Source organism: Bos taurus, chromosome 21 (assembly GCF_002263795.3).
Source record: "Bos taurus isolate L1 Dominette 01449 registration number 42190680 breed Hereford chromosome 21, ARS-UCD2.0, whole genome shotgun sequence".
Classification (NCBI taxonomy): domain Eukaryota; kingdom Metazoa; phylum Chordata; class Mammalia; order Artiodactyla; family Bovidae; genus Bos; species Bos taurus.
In genome coordinates this window covers 19886320-19905819 of record NC_037348.1, presented here as the reverse complement: position 1 = coordinate 19905819, position 19500 = coordinate 19886320, and the positions used below count along the sequence as shown (strand labels likewise).

The 19500-nt window shown below is 43.3% G+C and overlaps 1 protein-coding gene and 1 non-coding gene across 3 annotated transcripts; one reads left to right on the top strand and one right to left on the bottom strand.

Annotated features, from left to right (window-relative positions):
* Positions 1-3889: 3889 nt before the first annotated feature.
* LOC132343336 (endogenous retrovirus group K member 19 Gag polyprotein-like) lies at positions 3890-13466 on the top strand. 2 transcript variants are annotated; one of them, XR_009492104.1, is made up of 3 exons: positions 3898-4912; positions 7515-7579; positions 12790-13466. XR_009492104.1 is itself a non-coding variant. In XM_059879270.1 (2 exons), the coding sequence occupies exon 1, from the start codon at positions 4885-4887 to the stop codon at positions 6682-6684; it is 1800 nt and encodes a 599-aa protein (XP_059735253.1). In that variant the 5' UTR covers positions 3890-4884; the 3' UTR covers positions 6685-7579; positions 12790-13466. The 2 variants fall into 2 exon arrangements, 1 of the variants encoding a protein (XP_059735253.1); XM_059879270.1 differs by having other exon boundaries at positions 3890-7579.
* A 4938-nt stretch (positions 13467-18404) lies between these two features.
* Positions 18405-18477, bottom strand: TRNAC-GCA (transfer RNA cysteine (anticodon GCA)). The gene has a single exon. It is a non-coding gene; the product is annotated as a tRNA-Cys (tRNA).
* Between the last annotated feature and the right edge of the window lie 1023 nt (positions 18478-19500).

Below are 19500 nucleotides of genomic sequence, written 5' to 3'. Positions count from 1 at the left end.
TGAGGCTCTAATCAATGCCTATGTAAGGTCTCCACTCTCTCTGGCGTGTTCTGGCTGGCTAGTCAACAGGAACTGGTCTGGCTGAGATGGCAGTGCTGCTGCAGGACCTCTGAGTGGGGCACTGCGATCAGAGCGGGACAGACAGAAGCCAGGAGATGACTCTTGGACCCGAGAGTAGAGGGAAGGGACTCAGCATTTCCCGAGGTTCTATTACCTGCTGAGCTTTGCAGGCAGACAGACTTTTATTCAAATCCTGACACTGTCAGGGAGTTGCTCTGTGACCTTGAGCAAATGATGTAATATACAGTCTGAGCCTCAGTTTCATCATCTTTTAAATGGGGATAATACTAATAATATCCCTTATGATGAAATGATATGGAGGTAGTAAGTCACCCAGTCAGTCTGTTGCTGCTGAGAAAATGTTGACTACTCTATCTTTCTTGGATATAAGGTACAAAGTCAATGCCAATCAGAAATTAATATCCTGAACTCAAGTGCCTGGGTTCAAATTCCAGCTTGGCCACTTACTCAGTGTATGATCTTGGCCAGTTAAGCTCTTTGTACCTGTGAAAATGGAGACAGTGAGTACAAAGTTCATGGGCTGCTGGAAGGAACAAATGAATTTAAAGCAGTACCTGATATGCAGTGAGTGCTCCTCCTCTTATAACTTTTATGGCCATAACTACCCCATTGGCACATGGCAAGTGTTTGTTAAATGAATATAACATAAGCTTACAGCTCAGGCTCCAGGATGAGCCTCCTGACCAGGAGACATTCCATCCTTCTGCCATTTGGGGAAATTTTTGAGAATCGCTGAGTCATATTTTGTCTCATTTAATATTCCTAACAACACTTGGCCTTGTGTGATGGATGTGGCCATGGAGGGGAACCACTGAGAATGTGAACTTCCTGCCATATTTGAGAACAAACTCATTGTGTGAGTCCTGGTGAGAGACTGGGCCTCACCCTCAATAAGAATCTTAAAAGGCCAGATAAATATTTGACTTGCCCTGTAAGTGGGGCCTGGACACACAAGAACAGGTGATACACAGAAGCAAAGACCAGAACTCCTTCTGCGGGGCCTGCAGCAGCATCTGGTGTGTGCTTCCAATGACCACGGTGCCTGGACCCGCTGCCCTTGGCTGTGACCTGGCTGCCCAGCACCCCTCCTCCTGGTCTCAGCCTGGAGTCAGGCTGGTCCCTCCCTAATGATTCTCCAAGCTATCCTGCATCCTTCTAGTACAGTTATTCTCTGCTTAAGTGGCCAGAGATGTTCTCTTCAAGGTGCAGTTAACAGCCTTTATGACTAAAAGCAGGAGCTATTATCTCCATTTTCTGGATGAGCAAACTGAGGCTTAGAGTGGCATTGACTGACACAGGACTGAACACTGTGTGCCAGGCTGAGTTCTCGTCTCAGTGCAGGTTTGGGTGGTGTGTGGACATGTAAGGTGAAAGGCCCTGAGATAACAAAGAGGAATTGGAAGCAGCTGTCAGTGGTTGGTGGGAGGGAGGTGAGGAGGCTGGAGAGGTAGAAAGGGGCCTGAACTTGCAGGGCTTTGGAGGTGATGTTTTGGAATCTGTGTTCCAGCCTAAGGGAACAAACAGAAGCCTTCACAGTATCTTACTTTGACTTTACTCCAAATCAGATTTTGAGGGAAAGGATGGAAATAGAGAAAGCAACTAGAAGCTTATGGCAGGAGTGCAGGTGAGGGGATGGATGGATCCCCTCAGGTGGCTCTAGAGATGAAGACGAGTGTGTGGATTCACAAGTACTTTATGAAGAGCATCTGTGAAGGTGGTGCCATTGACTGAGATGGGAAAGATGAGGAAGGATTAGCGTGTGTTGGGGGTGGGGGATTAAAGAGATGGGACTGGACATGTTGAGTGTGACGTGTCCTGAGATGTCCAGAAGCAGAGATCAGGAGGTGGTTGGCTGTGACTGTGATCCCAAGTGAGATCAGCTCCGGAGGCAGGAACTGGGGAGTTGTCGTTATACAGCCTATTTGCTTCATTCAGTATCTTCTTAAATATCTACCCTGCCCACCTGCCTAAAATAGCAGCCTTGCCCCCCCCCCAACCCCCGCATAGGCACTCCAATAACTCTTCTCACCTGTGTTCCTCTTATGTGGCATTTATCACTCACTGACTTGTTATTATATACTGATGTGCACGTCTCCTGTACAAGAGTGCAAGCTCCATGAGGATGGAACTCTTGGTTCTGTTCTCTGCTCTCTGTCCAGTGCCTAGATCAGCGCCTGGCACACACTCACTCAGTGCACAATAGTATTTGTTGACCAAGTGGAGTCTTAAAGTCATCTGACTGTTTATGAGGCTGAAAGGGCTCCCAGAGAAGAGGTGGTCTGGGCCCAAGTCCTGAGGAAATGGTTCCCTCCTGTTTCTTTTTCACATATCTGTAGTTGTTGCCGTTGTTTGGTCCCTAAGTCATGTCCAACTCTTTGCAACCACAAGAACTGTAGCCCATCAGACTGCTCTGTCCATGGGAGACTTGTGGGGCCTTCATAGCCACCAGTTACTGTAAAGGGCTGCCTATCTCAATGCAGGGGAACAGTGGGCACATATACTGAGACACACATACAAACACACACAGACACACATTGAGTGTGCACACAGGCATACAACTTTAAAGAGAGGCATCTGGGTGCTGCCATGGCCCCTTTAAGAGTTAGGGGGACAGGATATTGGCACTTGGTGGGGTCCAACCTCTTGAGTCACAGGCTGGGCTACAACCCCTGGCTGTGGTCCAGGTGTGGGTGGGGAATCAGTGGCAGTGGTTCCCAGAAATCTAGGTTTGGGTGAGGGTGCAAATTGGCTAGGACCCTTCTGACCTGTGTCTCTGCTGTGAGCAAATTTGGGGCATTAGTATATGTGAATTTGTCTTGCAGAGTTTTTTTCTTCCTTCCATCTTTCTATTGAGATTACAAAGGACATTATCAATATGGGAGAAGGGACAAGGTTCTTCTCTGTGATTAACTGAAGGGGCTAATGGGAACCGGAAGCTTCAGAAATTTTTTTAAAATAATATACACTGATATAGATCGTATTACGCTTGAGGCTCAGAGAAACAGGAAGCAGAAGCAGAAAGCACCTGGCACACAGAAACACACGTGTGTCGCCTCACAGCCAGGCGCTGCAATTCCTATGAGAACAGAAGCAGCAAACTTCACCCCCTAAAGCACCTGCCCAGGAAAATTTGAAAAGAGACTTCCCCTTTAAAAACAGTCACCCAGCAATTTTTGACCCCTTGAACAGGAGAAAAGAAAAAAAAACTCCAGGCTAGCATCACCTCTAAGGCTGCAGTGGCCATGCTCTTCTCCCTGCAGAGGCAGGAAATGATGTTTCCATCACTGAGACAGGAGGGCTACATCACTGCCCCTCACCAACACTGCCGACGGGTGTCTTCAAGACCTTGGGGTTCTCTACTGGCTCCTATTTTTGGTTTCCCAGAGAGTATTGGGATGGAAGGCATTCACCTCCAGCTTCCTCTAAGATGCCCTCTAGGCAGCCAGTGTTTAATGAGCCTGCCAAAATTCTGGAGCCAATCTCAGGTGGGGCTGAGCACCAGGTGGGGCTCAGGGACCCAGGGTCTCTGCTTCAAGACTCTCGCCCACTGGGAATTATTGACCTCCAGAGTTTTGAAATGGCAACCCACTCCAGTGTTCTTGCCTGGTGAATCCCAGGGACAGCAGAGCCTGGTGGGCTGCCGTCTCTGGGGTCGCACAGAGTCGGACACGACTGAAGCGACTTCGCAGCAGCAGCAGCAGAGATTTTGTTTTAACTGAAAAGGGAGACACACGGTACATCCCTCTGCTCTGAGACAGGCTCCAATCCCTATATATCCACTCCACCCCCAAAGCCAGACACATGCACCAACTAAGGCACCCCCAAGGGGACAGACACACTTTGGCAATGAGGCCCCTCCGGAGGCCCAGGGTGTGAACAGCTGCACAGAGGGCTGTGTGCTGTGGAGTCAGCACGTTAGGAGGTGGGAGGGGGCTGTGGGCAGAGAAGGAAGGAGTCTCAGGTCCTGATGGATCAGAAGAAGGAGAATGGGGAGAGGTGGTCAGGACACAGGAGACAAGAAAACCAAGGATGACCCGATAAAGGACAAAAAGCAGAAAATGCAGGAAACATGGGAGCACCAAGAGAAAAAGGCAAAACAGGGTGTGGGGAAACACAAAACCCAGAAGGAGACAGAGCAGAAGGAGGGAAGGGAACAGAAAGGAGAGTGAGGACGGGTGAAAGGAGGGCGAGAGGGAGCTGTACTGGGACTTCCTAATGCTGTACTTACCCAGCCTTGCGAGATTCCACAGAAATAGAAGCTGGAAAAACAGCATAAGAAACTATGTTAATGATTATCTTTCATGTTTTTCTTAGAATAATAGCCTTGTTACAAGCCCCAAGGCCAGATGCAGAAGGGAGTATGACCGGGATCATGAAAGCACGGACCTTGGAACACCGGGTCAGCGCCAGGCATGAACGCTGCCTACGCACTTGCTGATTGTTCCCGAGACTGGCCCAGAAGGGAAAGGCCTGGGGTGAAAACAAGGAGATCTGGACTATGTCAGTATAGTCCATGACATTTAGGAGTATGTGCTTAAAACAGCACGTGTCTTGAGAAAGATAAGATCAAAGACAGTATTGTAGTCTGCAATTTGGAATAAAAGCTGGACTCAGAGTGGACTCTGCACCTCATTCCAATAGAGGCTGCAGGTCCCCTGACCCATTGCACCAGATTTGGTGTTCTGTCTTCATTCTCGAGGCTCGCTCCTGGACTGTTAAGGCAACAGTTGGCACCCAGCGTGGGGCTGGAGCAGAAGACCTCTACGAGTGCAAGTGAAACTGCAGGACGCAGAACCTGGGACGATGGAGCGGCCTCTGAAAATCTCCACTGGTAAGTCTTTCAGGCATTTAATCGGGGTTAAAATGGGAAATGTTGAGAGTGCAGAACACTACTGCCCGTATATTTGTTTATTAAGACAGCTCTTGAAAGTGGGAGGAGTTTCTATTAGTGAAGGGCAATTATTAGAATTGTTACAAGCAGTGGATAAATACTGCTGCTGGTTCCCATCAATAGGGACCTTAGTTTTAAAAGCCTGGGAAAAGATTGGAGCTGAGTTAAAGAAAGAATATGCGAAAGGAACTCCGCTCCCTGTTTCTATTTGGAGTACGTGGGCATTAATTAAGTCAGTACTGGAACTTTTACAGACTTCTGATTCTTCTGATGAAAGTGATGATGACTCTTTTGAAAAGCCTCAAAGTCCAGAGTATGTGAAGCCAGAGGGAAAGGGCAAGCCATCTGCAAAACCCGCTCCCTCAGCTCCCAAGGAGGGTGATGAGGGATTTTTTTCTCCACCTCCTTCCCACTGTTCTCCATCCCTACCACCTGCTTTTGCAGGAAACATTTTCAGTCAAGAGTCTATGCCCACTCCTCGCCTTTCATCCATACAGAAAGGAATTTTACAAGCACAACGGGAAGGAGATTTAGAGGCTTTTTGTACTACCTCTCCTATGACTATTCATGAGAGTGTAGCTCTTGGTGTTGATCCTAACAACCCTAATGGAGTCTATGAGGCTGTTCGTGAGCCTTTTCCTTTTAAAATCCTAAAGGAATTAAAACAAGCAATACAAAATTATGGTGTAAATTCCCCGTTCACGGTAGAAATAGTTCAGAGTGTGGCAGAGGGCAATCGCCTCATTCCAGCAGATTGGTTGGCATTAGCAAAAACAGTCTTGACCCCAGGGGAGTTTCGTCAGTTCAGAACTTGGTGGCAGGATCATGCTGAGACTCTGGCTGCACACAATCAGACTCATAATATCCCTATTTCCTTGGAACAACTTATGGGGATAGGTCCATGGGGGAGAGTGCAAGATCAAATACGTATGAATGATCAAGCCATAAAACAATTGCGAAGCTGTTGCTTGAGGGCCTGGGAGAAAATACAGTCAATAAGCCAGACTTCTGTTTCCTTTCAAAAAGTTGTCCAGGGGCCTAAGGAGCCCTATACTGAATTTATTGCCCAATTACAAGAGGCAATCTCCCAGCAAGTCACAGATGCCAAGGCAGCAGACATCTTATTACAATTGTTGGCTTACAATAATGCTAACATTGATTGCAAAAAAGTAATGAACGCTTTCAAAGGAAAAGCTAGTTTAAATGATTATGTTAAGCTATGCCAGGGAGTGGGAACCGAATCCTTTAAAGGGGATTTATTAGCTCAAGCTATGGCTAGATTACAACTTCCTAAATTCCCCAGCACTTGTTTTAATTGTGGGAAACCTGGACATACTAGGGTTGAATGTAAGTTCAAAAAAGGGAACTTTCAAAAAGGTAATTCACAAAAGGGGAATGTCCCCAGCCTCTGCCCAAAATGTAAAAAAGGAAATCATTGGGCAAATCAATGTCGTTCTAAATTTCATAAGGATGGCGCCCCCCTTTTGGGAAACGGCTCCCAGGGCAAGCTCCCAGCCCCATCAAACAAGGGAGCCTGTCCTGTTCAGACTCCACAGGTGTCTTCCCCAACTACTCCTGCCAACAACAATAATGGTCAGAATTGTGGTGACCCAAGGACGAAAGAGCAGATGAAACCAAGGAGGGTCTTGCAATGCAGGAATGGAAAAACCAGACCCTTGTCGTCTTTCCCTCCCCCTTCTTGTAACTATTAATGGATTTCAAGTCCTCCTGAGCGGTATAACCTGTCTCCCCTCCTACCCCATAGGAGGAAGGTATTTGCCTTACTCTTCCCTCCACCCAATATACATGCCTCATCCAATCAGCAAATGACCCACAAGACCCCTATCCCGCTCCTGTACTCCGGTTAAAAAGTGGACTAAAGACCCCTGTTCAATGTTGGTTCTCCCTTGAGCTGGCCCAGTGTTCTAACAGTGTCTCCCATTCTAATAAACTTTATTTCCTCTCATTCTGTCTTATGTCTGGAAATTCTTTTCCCACCAGCACCTAGACCACAACATTTTTGGTGGCCTGTATGGGGACTTGGGGTCTCTTCCCCACCTCCTCACTTCTCCTTTCTCATAGGGACCCTCTGCAACAGGCAAGTGCTGTGGAAGCAACTGAGGAACTCTGGCCAGGGTTATCCTCTGGTGTGTTCCAAGGACCCCACAGCTCACTGAGCCCCAGTAGCTGCCACCCAAATGGGAAGGGTCTCTCCTTCGTCTTCTTTCCAACTGAGGACTAGGCCAACCAATGTTGTGTGGGCATGGCTCAGGCTCTTAAAGGCCATTAGGGTGCCTGCCACATGAAGACTCCCGTGAGCCGGTCCACTAGGAGGGTCGCAGAGCGGATCAGGCCACAAGGGCATCCGCCCCCAGGAAGACAACTTGCGTGCACTGTGTCAGGCACGTAGTGGTTGAAGCAAAGCAGGGACAGACCATTGTCCCCTGGCCACCGCCTCCCCCATAGCATTGTAAGGTGGATTCCTCAGCCTTCTCGCCTGTCACTTTCACTTCTTTCCCTTTCGGTCCGGATTGATTTACAGGAGCCTCGGTGTTGCCTCTGAGCCATCCCAAGAGTGCCTTCCATGTTTCAGGCAATCGCCCAATGGTGAGTCACCCAGCTGCTCCCAGGGATCTCTGTCTTTCTCTGCCCAGGTCACATGATGCCTTAGCTGCACAGTTCTCAGAGGTCACCTCTCACTGTTGTACGCGACTGTTGGGACGGTCGGCTATTTTTGTGCCAAGAGTTGCACCGAGACGTCACTGAGACAAAAAAGGGACAACTTTTTGCCGTCGGTGACTCTCAGTATCCCCGTTCTATGGTGTATAGGCTAAGGATGGGTTCTGGTATGTCTTGGGAGCCTTTCTCAGACTCACCCCTTGGCTACATTCTCAGAAACTAGAAAATTTTGACCCTGCAAAAGGCCTGCCCCAATACAAACTGGGGGACCCCCCAAAATGGCCTCTGAATGGCACACTAGCTTTTGCCAAAAGCAGAGAAAGGATTCAGAATTTCCTTATGTTCAGTCCTTCATGGCCCTCAGTTAGAATATGGATTTGAGGGACTCATGCCGCATGTGTCTTTCTGTTGCCTCCCTATCTCCTGTCCCCTGCTGTGTCTCTCTCCATTAGATTTCCTAGACAACCCCTACTCGACCTTTCACATCCACATGATCTCTAGGAAAGAATTCTGAGGTTCCCTTTGGTCCAGGTCTTTCTCCTATATTCAAAAGCCTGAAGGATCAAAACTGTCCTCTATGCTTATCTCTCAGATGGGGAGAGAACCAAGTTTCCCCCACTCCTAAACATCCTGAAGAGTTCCCTGCTAACTACTGTTTCTCAGGGTGGGGAAGGATCAAGCTTCCCCACTCCTGCAAATTTCCTTAACCCTTCAGATTCTTCTGATGGGACAAAGACCTCACTTCCCACCAGAGGGACAATCCAAGAATTTTATCAACTGATCTGTCCCTCATATCATAGTCAATTTGAGCATAGTTGGTCTATAATTTAGGTGTAAAACTATGACTACAGAAAGGAAAGATGACTTTTTGACACAGGATGGCCATGATATTCTTTAGACTCCAGAGAAAACTGGTTAAAACAAAAATTTTTTTCTTGGAAACTGCAAAACCGGTTCTTTTTGCATGTGCAATTAGAAACAACTAGCTTGTTAGGGAATCCTCTTACACTGTTGGTGGGAATGCAAACTAGTACAACCACTATGGAGAACAATGTGGAGATTCCTTAAAAAGCTGGAAATAGAACTGCCATATGACCCAGCAATCCCACTGCTGGGTATACACACTGAGGAAACCAGAATTGAAAGAGACACGTGTACCCAGTGTTCATTGCAGCACTGTTTATAATAGCCAGGACCTGGAAGCAACCTAGATGTCCATCAGCAGATGAATGGATAAGAAAGCTGTGGTACATATACACAATGGAGTATTACTCAGCCATTCAAAAGAATACATTTGAATCAGTTCTAATGAGGTGGATGAAACTGGAGCCTATTATACAGAGTGAAGTAAGCCAGAAAGAAAAACACCAATACAGTATACTAACGCATATATATAGACTTTAGAAAGATGGTAACGATGACCCTGTATGCGAGACAGCAAAAGAGACACAGATGTATAGAACCATCTTTGGACTCTGTGGGAGAGGGCAAGGGTGGGATGATTTGGGAGAATGGCATTGAAACATGTATAATGTCATATGTGAAACGAATTGCCAGTCCAGGTTTGATGCATGATACAGGATGCTCGGGGCTGGTGCACTGGGATGACCCAGAGGGATGGTACAGGGGAGGGAAGTGGGAGGGGGGTCCAGGATGGGGAATATGTGTACACCCATAGCGGATTCATGTTGATGTATGGCAAAACCAATACAATATGTAAAGTAATTAGCCTCCAATTAAAATAAATTTATATTAAAAAAAATAAAAAATAAAAAGTTATTCATCCCTAAAAAAATAAATAAATAAAAGCCCTGCCTAGGGAAAAGCTTGAAGTTAACTCTTTCTATGTCCCTGAAATACACAACCCACTTTGCCTGAGACCTCAGCCTTGGGCAAATTAGAACTTCAGCAAAAAATAGCAGTTGGGGGGGAAGGTGGTTCAAAGAGACATTGTAAATCTCAGGCAGAAAACTATGAGATCTCTGTCTGTCTATCTGGATTTATGTGTGTCTCAGTGTGTGTCTTTTTTTTTTTTCAATAATATTGCTGAAGTTGTGAGTTCTAATTTAATTGGCCTAAAGAAAAGTAAGTGCTTACAAATCAGACAATTCTAAATACAAGAGAAATTAACCTAACTGAATTTCAGATTCACGTGAATTGGGAAATATTCAATATTAAATATCTAGTATTAACATTTGTTTGCTAATCTAATATAGACATGTCTAAGAGTCATTAAGATTAAGCATATTTTCATTGTACCTAGGTTTATTATAAGTTAAATATTTTATATTGTTATATCTGTCACAGGTTTGTCGGCAAGGAAGGTACCTCAAGTGAAAAAACTTCAAAAAAATGTAAACGAGATAAGAGCTTTTAGATAAACTCTATTAAGATTAAAAACGTCTGTCTAAAACAGTTTCTCTAGATTTTGGTAACCTGGATTTCTAGGGTTGTGCTGAACTAACAAAAGTTTATTGAACAGCTAGGTCATTTCCAAATAAAATAAGATTCTGAAACATTCATTACTGAATACTAATTTACAGAGAAACTAAAGATTTTGGACTATTAATAAATAATGTTTGATGCCATCCTGAGATGTTCGCTAGAATTTTTTTGAGAAATTATCACTGGTATGTGTGTTCACCAATCTATAGAATGCTAATATAAAGGTCAATTCTTGGTTGCTTAAGGAAAGCAGGATGTGTGTGTTCAATAGAGAAGGTATGAGGAATGAAGTTACACTTTATGAAGGGGAAGGAAGTAGGTCTGACTTACCATTGGCTGTTCCACGATGGGAGAACAAATGGGTACAGAGAGTGATAAGAAGGCTTTATGGAAAGTGGACCCCAAGGGAAGAGTTTTGTGTATAAATAAAAGTTTTCTTGAGATGTTGAACTGCCTTTGATAATGGATTTTAAGTTTCTTTGCCTCTAAAGTGATCTGTTCTATGTTTACCTTTGAAATCTTCTTTGTTACTTTGGCTAAGTGAATATATTATTTCACAATGATCTATATGATTCTATCTGACTGAGTGTTATAAACCCTTCTGATATTTATTGACAAAACTGCCTAAATAGCTTGACTTCTAGCTGACTTTGGGATGCTTCAGAGGGCCCCTGAGACATCCCAAAGAGCTCTTAAACTACCTGAGTTCATTTGACATGTTAAATTGCATGGGAAATATTGTTGGAGGAGTGACGAATCTTCTCAGGTTAAATTGTATGGTTGATGTTACTTATATAGATATCCTAGAAATTATGTGAAATTCATGAAAATCTGATATGTCCTGGTAAAATGTTGTCAGTTATAATTCTAGTTATCATGTTAAAGTGTTACAAGTCACAGCAATGACCAGGCTACTTTGTCAATTACAATTTAATTAGATTTTAAACATGCCTTGTGTGGTTTCACTCTCATGCCTTTAGAAAAATACTGCTAGTTCTTCAAGATGTATGGAAAAGACTTTTCTAAGATTAACTGATAAATTTTGTTTGTTTGCTACCTGATAAATTGGTAACAGACTGGAATTTAGTCTACTCTCTATGTTAAGAGAACAAAGTTTTCTTAGAATGAGTCTTTCCATAATAGATTATGAATTTCTTTGCCTTTGAGTGATTTATATTTGTTTTAAAAATCTTTTGTTACTTTAGTAAATAAGTGTTATTTAAGATTATGGTACATGTAAAAGCTCATTCTGCTTCTACAAAAAATAACGCCTCACTGTTAGACTTGTGCTATCCTAATGTCCTTAAAAAATGGCAACAGTCTACTCCTAAATTGGGGAATTAAAAATGGGTGAACAATAGCTGAAAATCAAAGAGTCAGGGCTATGGGAAATCCAAGACGGCCGCTTGGCTTTTCCCAGCTCCCTGACAAACCTCATTTTTATTTGATGGGTTAAAGCCTTCCCTGGCTACAGAGTTAATGCCTCCATAATGAAAAAATCACTGAACATTAAGTTTTGTAAATTGTTAAACTAAATTTCTAGTTTTGTTAATTAAGGTCTAGTGTTTGCTAAGACTCACTTCTGAGATAGTTCCTTGTTATGTTATATTGCTAAAAGATTTAATTAATTATTAAAAAGGACACTCTAAGTTTGTTTCTAAGGCTTATCTCAGTAACCAATCTTCAGATAAAGGTCAGATGTTCCATAATGTACAACCAGGAGATTAACACCAGCCTATAGTCATTTAACAAATGAAGTCAGATGACCTGGGGTATACCAGGCTCTACCTAATGAAAGTTTTTGACTTATAATTCTTGCTTGCTGCTGCTGCTGCTGCTAAGTCGCTTCAGTTGTGTCCGACTCTGTGCAACCCCATAGACGGCAGCCCACCAGGCTCCCCCGTCCCTGGGATTCTCCAGGCAAGAACACTGGAGTGGGCTGCCATTTCCTTCTGCTTATGACTTTACTAATAACAGCTAGCTATAGCTATATTATTTTCTATGTCACTTGTTTCGGAGGATTATTTCTTACGTTAACAAATGTGTGACTGAGCCTGTGATACAATGCTGATATGCAGTTCCATATGAGATCAATGATTGTAATAATGTAACTCTAGATATGGGAAGAAGCAACAAGAGGGAATATTTTCCTGGACCAAGAGGCTAGTAAGACAGTGGTCCAGAGACTTGCTACTTGCAAGGCCTGGTCCAATAACAGCACACTGAGTGGCCTGTCAATGGAATATTCCCTAGACCTGGGAATGAGCCTTCCCAGCACCGTGGGACACAATGGCCATGAAATGGCCCCCAGACATGGTCAAATATGTGGCTGTGAAGGGGCCCTGCTGACTGGAAGTTGGTACTTGCCAGCTGCGTCTACAAAGATTACATCATGACCACTGCAAGCTGCTGACCTTCGATACTGCCTGAAAGGAGGTCAGGGTGGAGATCAGAAATAAGGCACTCTGTGCTCTGGGAAAAACCCAGAAGAACCGGCCTTCAGATAGTCAGATGTTTTCAGGTAAAGATTTTATGAGCCCAAATTCTTGCATCTTCTCATACCTAGAGAAACACTAACGTCACAAACCAATGTCTGGTCCTGGTTCCCCTGGTAGCCCCGGAGCAGCTTTTCTACTTCTATTAATCTTTGGGCCATATACCTTTAACTTTCTTGTTAAGTTTGTTTCTTCCAGAATACAACAAATCTCCAAGTGGTAGGATGACAAGAATATTCCCTGACCAACACCCAGACAATGCTGAAACAAGCCACCTTATCATTCCATGGACTCTCATCTCCCTCCGTAAATGCACCTGACAGAGAGCAGACAAAGGGAACCCAGAGCCCCACGACGCCCCTGTACAGCCTGAAGAAGCCAGAGTGGTCATCGCCCCTTTTCCCCTGAGACTGGGTTCCCAAATGCCTGAGAAGGGAAATAGGTAGACAGACATGAGCAAGGGTATCAAAAGAGGCCAAAGAATTAGCCCTAGAAATAAAGAGAGGAGGAATATGGGGACCCAAGGACAAAAGAGCAGATAAAACCAAGGAGGATCTTGCAATGCAGGAATGGAAAAACCAGACCCTTGTCATCCTTCCCTCCCCCTTCTTGTAACTATTAATGGATTTCAAGTCCTCCTGAGCTGCATAACCTGGCTCCCCTCTTACCCTATAGGGAGAAGGTATTTGCCTTACTCTTCCCTCCACCCAGTATACGTGCCTCATCCAATCAGCAAATGACCCACAAGACCCCTATCCCACTCCTTGTACCCTGGGTATAAAAGTGGACTAAAGACCCCTGTTCAATGTTGGTTCTCCCTTGAGCTGGCCCGCTGTTCTAACAGTGTCCCCCATTCTAATAAACTTTATTTCCCTTCTCATTCTGTCTCATGTCTGGAAATTCTATTCCCCCCACACCTAGACCAGGACAAGATTTACCATGCTGTGTCATGGAATTATCCCCAGCAACCCAATGAAACACAGCCCTTGATATAAGTAGTAGTCAGGATATTACTGTTACTCCTGGAGAGACACCAACTGTTATTTCAACAGGAATATTGGGACTGCTTCCACAGGGGACAGTTGAATTTGTCAGGAAAATCAGGGCTGACTTCCTGGGGAGTTCAAATTCATACCGGAGTTATAGCCAGTGATTATGAAGGAGAATTGGAGGTTATGGCCTCTACTGCTCTTCCCTGGAAGGTTTCTAAAGGGGATAGAATTGTTCAGCCTTTAATTCTACCTTATGTGGGTATAGGACATTCAGACAAAAAGCAGAGCTCTGGGGGATTTGGAAGCACAGGAAAGGCTGGTATTTTTCTCACTGAAAAAATTTTAGAATCCAGACCCACCTAACAAGTCAATATAAGTGGCAAAAGCTTTCAAGGTTTAATAGATACTGGAGCTGATATTTCTATCATCAGCTCTCAACATTGGCCTAAAGTGTGGCTGACTAGGCCTGCTCCAATATCTATTGTAGGTCCGGGACAGGCACAGGGGCTAAAGCAGAGTGCTATGGTATTGTCTTGTTCAGGGCCTGATAAACAAGCAGCCACTATCTAACCTTATATTGCTGATATACCTGGCAATCTATGGGGTCATGGTCTCTTGGAACAATGACATGCTGAGATACATATTCCTTCAAATCAATATAGCGAGGCCAGTCACTGAATTATGTTCAGTCAAGGTTATATACCGGGATTGGGACTGGGCACAAATCAACAAGGAAGATTTATCCTTTGACTACTCAAGATTTCAAACCGCTCCCTTTTCTTTAGTGGCCACTGCTCATATTAATCTTCCTCCATCCACACCCATACCTCTTAATTGGAAAACTGATCAACCTGTGTAGATAGAGCAGTGGCCTCCAAAATAAGAAAAATTGGAGGCTTTACATGAATTAGTTAATGAACAGCTTAGCAAGGGACATATTATTGAGTCCTTTAGCCCTTGGAATTCTCTGGTGTTTGTTATACAAAAGAAATCTGGTGAATGGAGAATGCTTACTGATCTGAGAGCTGTTAAGGCTATTATTGTTCCGATGGGTGCTTTGCAGCCTCGCCTCCCTAATCCTAGTATGATTCCAAGAAATTGGCATTTGTTTATTATTGACCTCAAAGATTGTTTTTTCACTAGTCCTTGACACCCTGATGATCAACGTAGATCTGCCTTTTCAGTTCCTTCCATTAATTTAAAGGAGCCACATAAAAGATTTTAATAGACTGTATTATCTCAGGGTATGCTTAACAGCTCCCTATTTGTCAACATTTTGTAACCAAGGCTTTACACCCAGTGTAACAACAGTTCCCTTGTGCGTATATCAGGATATGTTATGTGCCTTACCTGAAGTTGAAAGCCTAAAGGAACTGTTTTTAAAGCTAAAGGAATGCTTGGAGTGTGCTGGCTTGTATATAGCTTCTGATAAATTACAATACACTGAGCCTTTTCAGTACTTAGGAATATAGTCCTGCATACTACAATCAAACCACAAAAGGTGCAAATACGCAGAGACTCAATTAAAACTCTAAATGACTTACAAAAAATACTGGAAGATATTAACTAGATTCGACCTAAGTTAGGGATTCCAACTTATTCTTTAGCCCATTTATTCTATTAAGAGGGAATCCAGAGCTTAATAGCTCCCGAGAGCTAACTCCTGAGGCTGAGAAAGAACTATCAATTATAGAACAAGCTGCACAAAAATGCCAAATAGACAGAATAGACCCTTTGGCGCCTCTCCAGTTGTTTATCTTCCCTACCCCTCATTCCCCTACTAGGTTGATTTGCTAACTCCTTTAATAGTTGAATGGATATTCATAGCTAATTCACAAACAAAATCTATTACCCCTTATTTAGATATGATAGCCACTATAATTCTCAAAGGAAGAGGGCGTGTTCAATAGCTTACTGGACATGATTCCTGCCTTATTTGCACTGCACTAACTTCCAAAGAATTAAAATATTCTCTTCACAATTCTTTATCTTGGCAACTTGCTTTAGCTGACTATATTGGGCAAATCGACAGACACTGTCCTGATTTACCTATCTTATAGTTTTTAAAATAAACAAGATGGATTTTGTCCTGAATTACTAGTGTCGACCCCATTCCCTCAGCTCCTCCTATTTTTACAGATGGCACTACTATATCCTGAGGTAAAACAGGATATACAGGCACGTTTATGCTAGTTATTTAAACACCTGGATATTCTACACAACAAGCAGAAATTCTGGCGATTAAACACACATTACAAAATATTTCCCAAACAAGTAACATCTTATCTGATTCTCAATATTCTGTACATGTTACTAAACATATAGAAATAGCAACTATTAAGGATACTATCCCATCTACATTGTATACACTTTTTACAAATTTACAAAAGGTGATTAGATACCAACAGTCTCCATTCTACATTACTCATACTCCAGCTCATACTGATTTACCAGGGCCTTTAACAGAGTTCAGTTCAGTCGCTCAGTTGTCTCTGACTCTTTGCAACCTCATGGACTGCAGCATGCCAGGCCTCCCTATCCAAGGCCTCCCTATCCATCACCAACTTCCGGAGTTTACTCAAACTCATGTCCATTGAGTCGGAGATGCCATCCAATCATCTCAGAGATGATCAAGCCAATGCCCTTTTATTTCCAGAATTTATAGAAGCATCAGCCCTTCATGATCTGTCACATTGTAATTAAAATATTTAAAAACCTTATGATCCAGCTGCCTTATGATCCAGCAATCCCACTGCTGGGCATACACACTGAGGAAACCAGAAGGGAAAGAGACACGTGTACCCCAATGTTCATCGCAGGACTCTTTATAATAGCCAGGACATGGAAGCAACCTAGATGCCCATCAGCAGATGAATGGATAAGAAAGCTATGGTACATATACACAATGGAGTATTACTCAGCCATTAAAAAGAATACATTTGAATTAGTTCTAATGAGATGGATAAAACTGGAACCTATTATACAGAGTGAAGTAAGCCAGAAAGAAAAACACCAATACAGTATACTAACACATATATATGGAATTTAGAAAGATGGTAACAATAACCCTGTGTACGAGACAGCAAAAGAGACACCGATGTATAGATCAGTCTTATGGACTCTGTGGGAGAGGGAGAGGGTGGGGAGATTTGGGAGAATAGCATTGAAACATGTATAATATCATGTATGAAACGAGTCGCCAGTCCAGGTTCGATGCATGGTACTGGATGCTTGGGGCTGGTGCACTGAGACGACCCAGAGGGAGGGGAGGGGAGGGAGGAGGGAGGAGGGTTCAGGATGGGGAACGCGGGTATACCTGTGGCGGATTCATTTCGATATTTGGCAAAACTAATAAAAAAAATATATTTAAAAACCAAGTTTCATATCCCTTGGGCTCAAGCTAAACAGATTGTATGGCCTTATCCTACATGCCAGATGGTTGTGATAACCACATCTCCAACAGAAGACTTGGGAGTTAATCCCCGTGGCCTGAAGCCAAATCAGATCTGGCAGATGGACGTAACTCACATTCCATCCTTTGGAAAGCTTGCTTATGTACACGTCATGGTTGATACTAACTCTAAGTTTATCTGGGCTGCTTGCTCTGGGGAATCTACAAAACATGTTATTTCACATTTGCGTAGTTGCTTTACTACTATGGGCCTCCCACAAAATATAAAAACAGACAATGGCCCGGCTTACACTAGTTCCCCTTTTAGGGATTTTTAAAAAGGCTTGGCCTATGAAACATCATACATGAACTCCCTATAATCCCCAAGGACAAGATATTGTAAAATGAGCTAACAGATCTCTTAAAGAAATGCTACAAAAACAAAAAGGTGGGAAATGGAATGTCACTTCCTCCACAGTAAAAATTATATAAAGCATGATTTATTTTAAATTTTTGCATCAAAATAATGATTTCACTGCAGTAGAATGACATTTTAAAAAGGAACAAAAAGAAATTCACCCCAAACCACCTGTTTGGTGATGTGATCCAGTAACACGTTCATAGCACAGGGGGACTCTGACAACCTGGGGGAGGGGTTTCGCTTGTGTTTCACCAGGTGATTCAGAAACATCCCTTCACGTCATCTGAAAGCATCTTTTCTGTGGAACGTTGCGCCCCCAGAAATAAGTTTCAAAGGCCTGAGTCTGAAACAGACAAAGATAACGATTCCTCTCCTGTTGACTTATCGCAACAAGATCCCCACTTGGGGATAAAAAATTAAAAGATTAACACAGAAATCAGAAGAGATCTTAGAAAATAAAGGGAAAGCTGTCACTCCTAACAGTCTGCCTGTTGCCATGTTTGCTCTTATCACCACCACAGTGAGTATACCCTTAGCAACAGCTGAATCTAAAAATTAAACTTATTGGGCATATATACCTAGCCTCCCATTACTAAAACCCGTTGACTGTGGGGATTCTATGATCCCCATTTATGTTTATTATTTTCCTGGGTACCAGGACCTAAAGATACACGTCTTCCTCTTTTTAAACAAGAGGAAGGGACTCCCTTCAGTGTTACTTATGGGTATGAATCCTGGCCAACTTGTATGGGACCAACTACAAGATGTCTTAAATTGTCTATGCAAGCCTGGCTGTCCACTAATTCTTTAAATAGTAATTATGTTAAGGTTCAGCTACATCTTCTCTGTGGTCTGAGTTTTGCTTATAACAATTCAGAACCCGATGTGAAATCGCTCGGTAGTGTCCGACTCTTTGTGACCCCTGTGCTGTAGCCTGCCAGGCTCCTCGTCCACGGGATTCTCAAGGCAAGGATACTGGAGTGGGTTGCCATTTCCTTCTCCAAGGATCTTCCCTGACCCAGGGATTGAACCTGGGTCTCCTGCATTGCAGGTAGACGCTTTACCGTCTGAGCCACCAGGGAACCCCATAATGACACCAAATTGGACAGACCTTTATGCAAGCATCACAAGCTGTGGACTGAAAAGCAAGATTGTATTCAGTGGGGTAATTGCAGCGGGACTGAGGGAATAATTTTGATTAATGGTTCCTATGGAATTGTATGGGACTGGTCCCCTAAGGGGTATGCAGTCTCTAATTGCTCTCATCAAAAGCAGTTCTGCTATCCTCACAAAAGGCTGTGTTGGCAGGGACATAAAGTCTTTAACCATACTAATTCACCACTCTTCAGATCATCCAATTATATGGCATGGTAGTGGCATGTCACCCCCTTCCCACAATTAGATCAAGGAAGAGGGCAAGGAGGGATTTGGAAATTAGCTTTAAGTCTTAAAAGATTCCAAATTTGGGATGGATATTATTCTGATAAAACGAATTATTCATTGACATTTAATACCAGTACAAATTGGACATTTTATATTCAGGCTTGCATGAGAGATCCTTATGTGCTCTTGAAAGGAACAATTTCTATCAGTGAAAGTGTACAGGAACTTTCTTGCCAGGACTGAAAATTATGTACCTGCTTAAATTCTTCACTTTATAATTCTAATCACTCATTTGTTATATTAAGAAGAAGATTGGGGATATGGCTTCCAGTAAATCAAACCAGACCTTGGGAAGGCCCCCTTGAAACACATGCTCTTTTAAAGGTTATAAAGAAAGTACTGCAACGTTCCAAAAGGTTTATTGGACTCCTTATAGTAGCTATTATGAGAATTACTGCTATAGTCACAACCATGGCAGTAGCCGGGGTGCCACTGCATCAAACTATACAAATGACTGCATTTGTCCAGCAGTGGCACCAAAATGCAAGTTCTGCCTGGGGAACTCAAACTCACACAGACCAAGAAGTTAATGAACAATTGATTGATTTAGAAAATGCAGTTCTCCTACTAGGGGACAGAGTACAAAATTTAAAATTACAAATTCATCTGAAGTGTGATTGGAATATCTCTTCATTTCGTGTCACACTTCATAAGTGTAATCA

What these genes read in the sequence shown, in the direction of transcription:
- LOC132343336 (XM_059879270.1), top strand. Translation starts at nt 4,885, where the DNA reads ATGGAGCGGCCTCTGAAAATCTCCACTGGTAAGTCTTTCAGGCATTTA.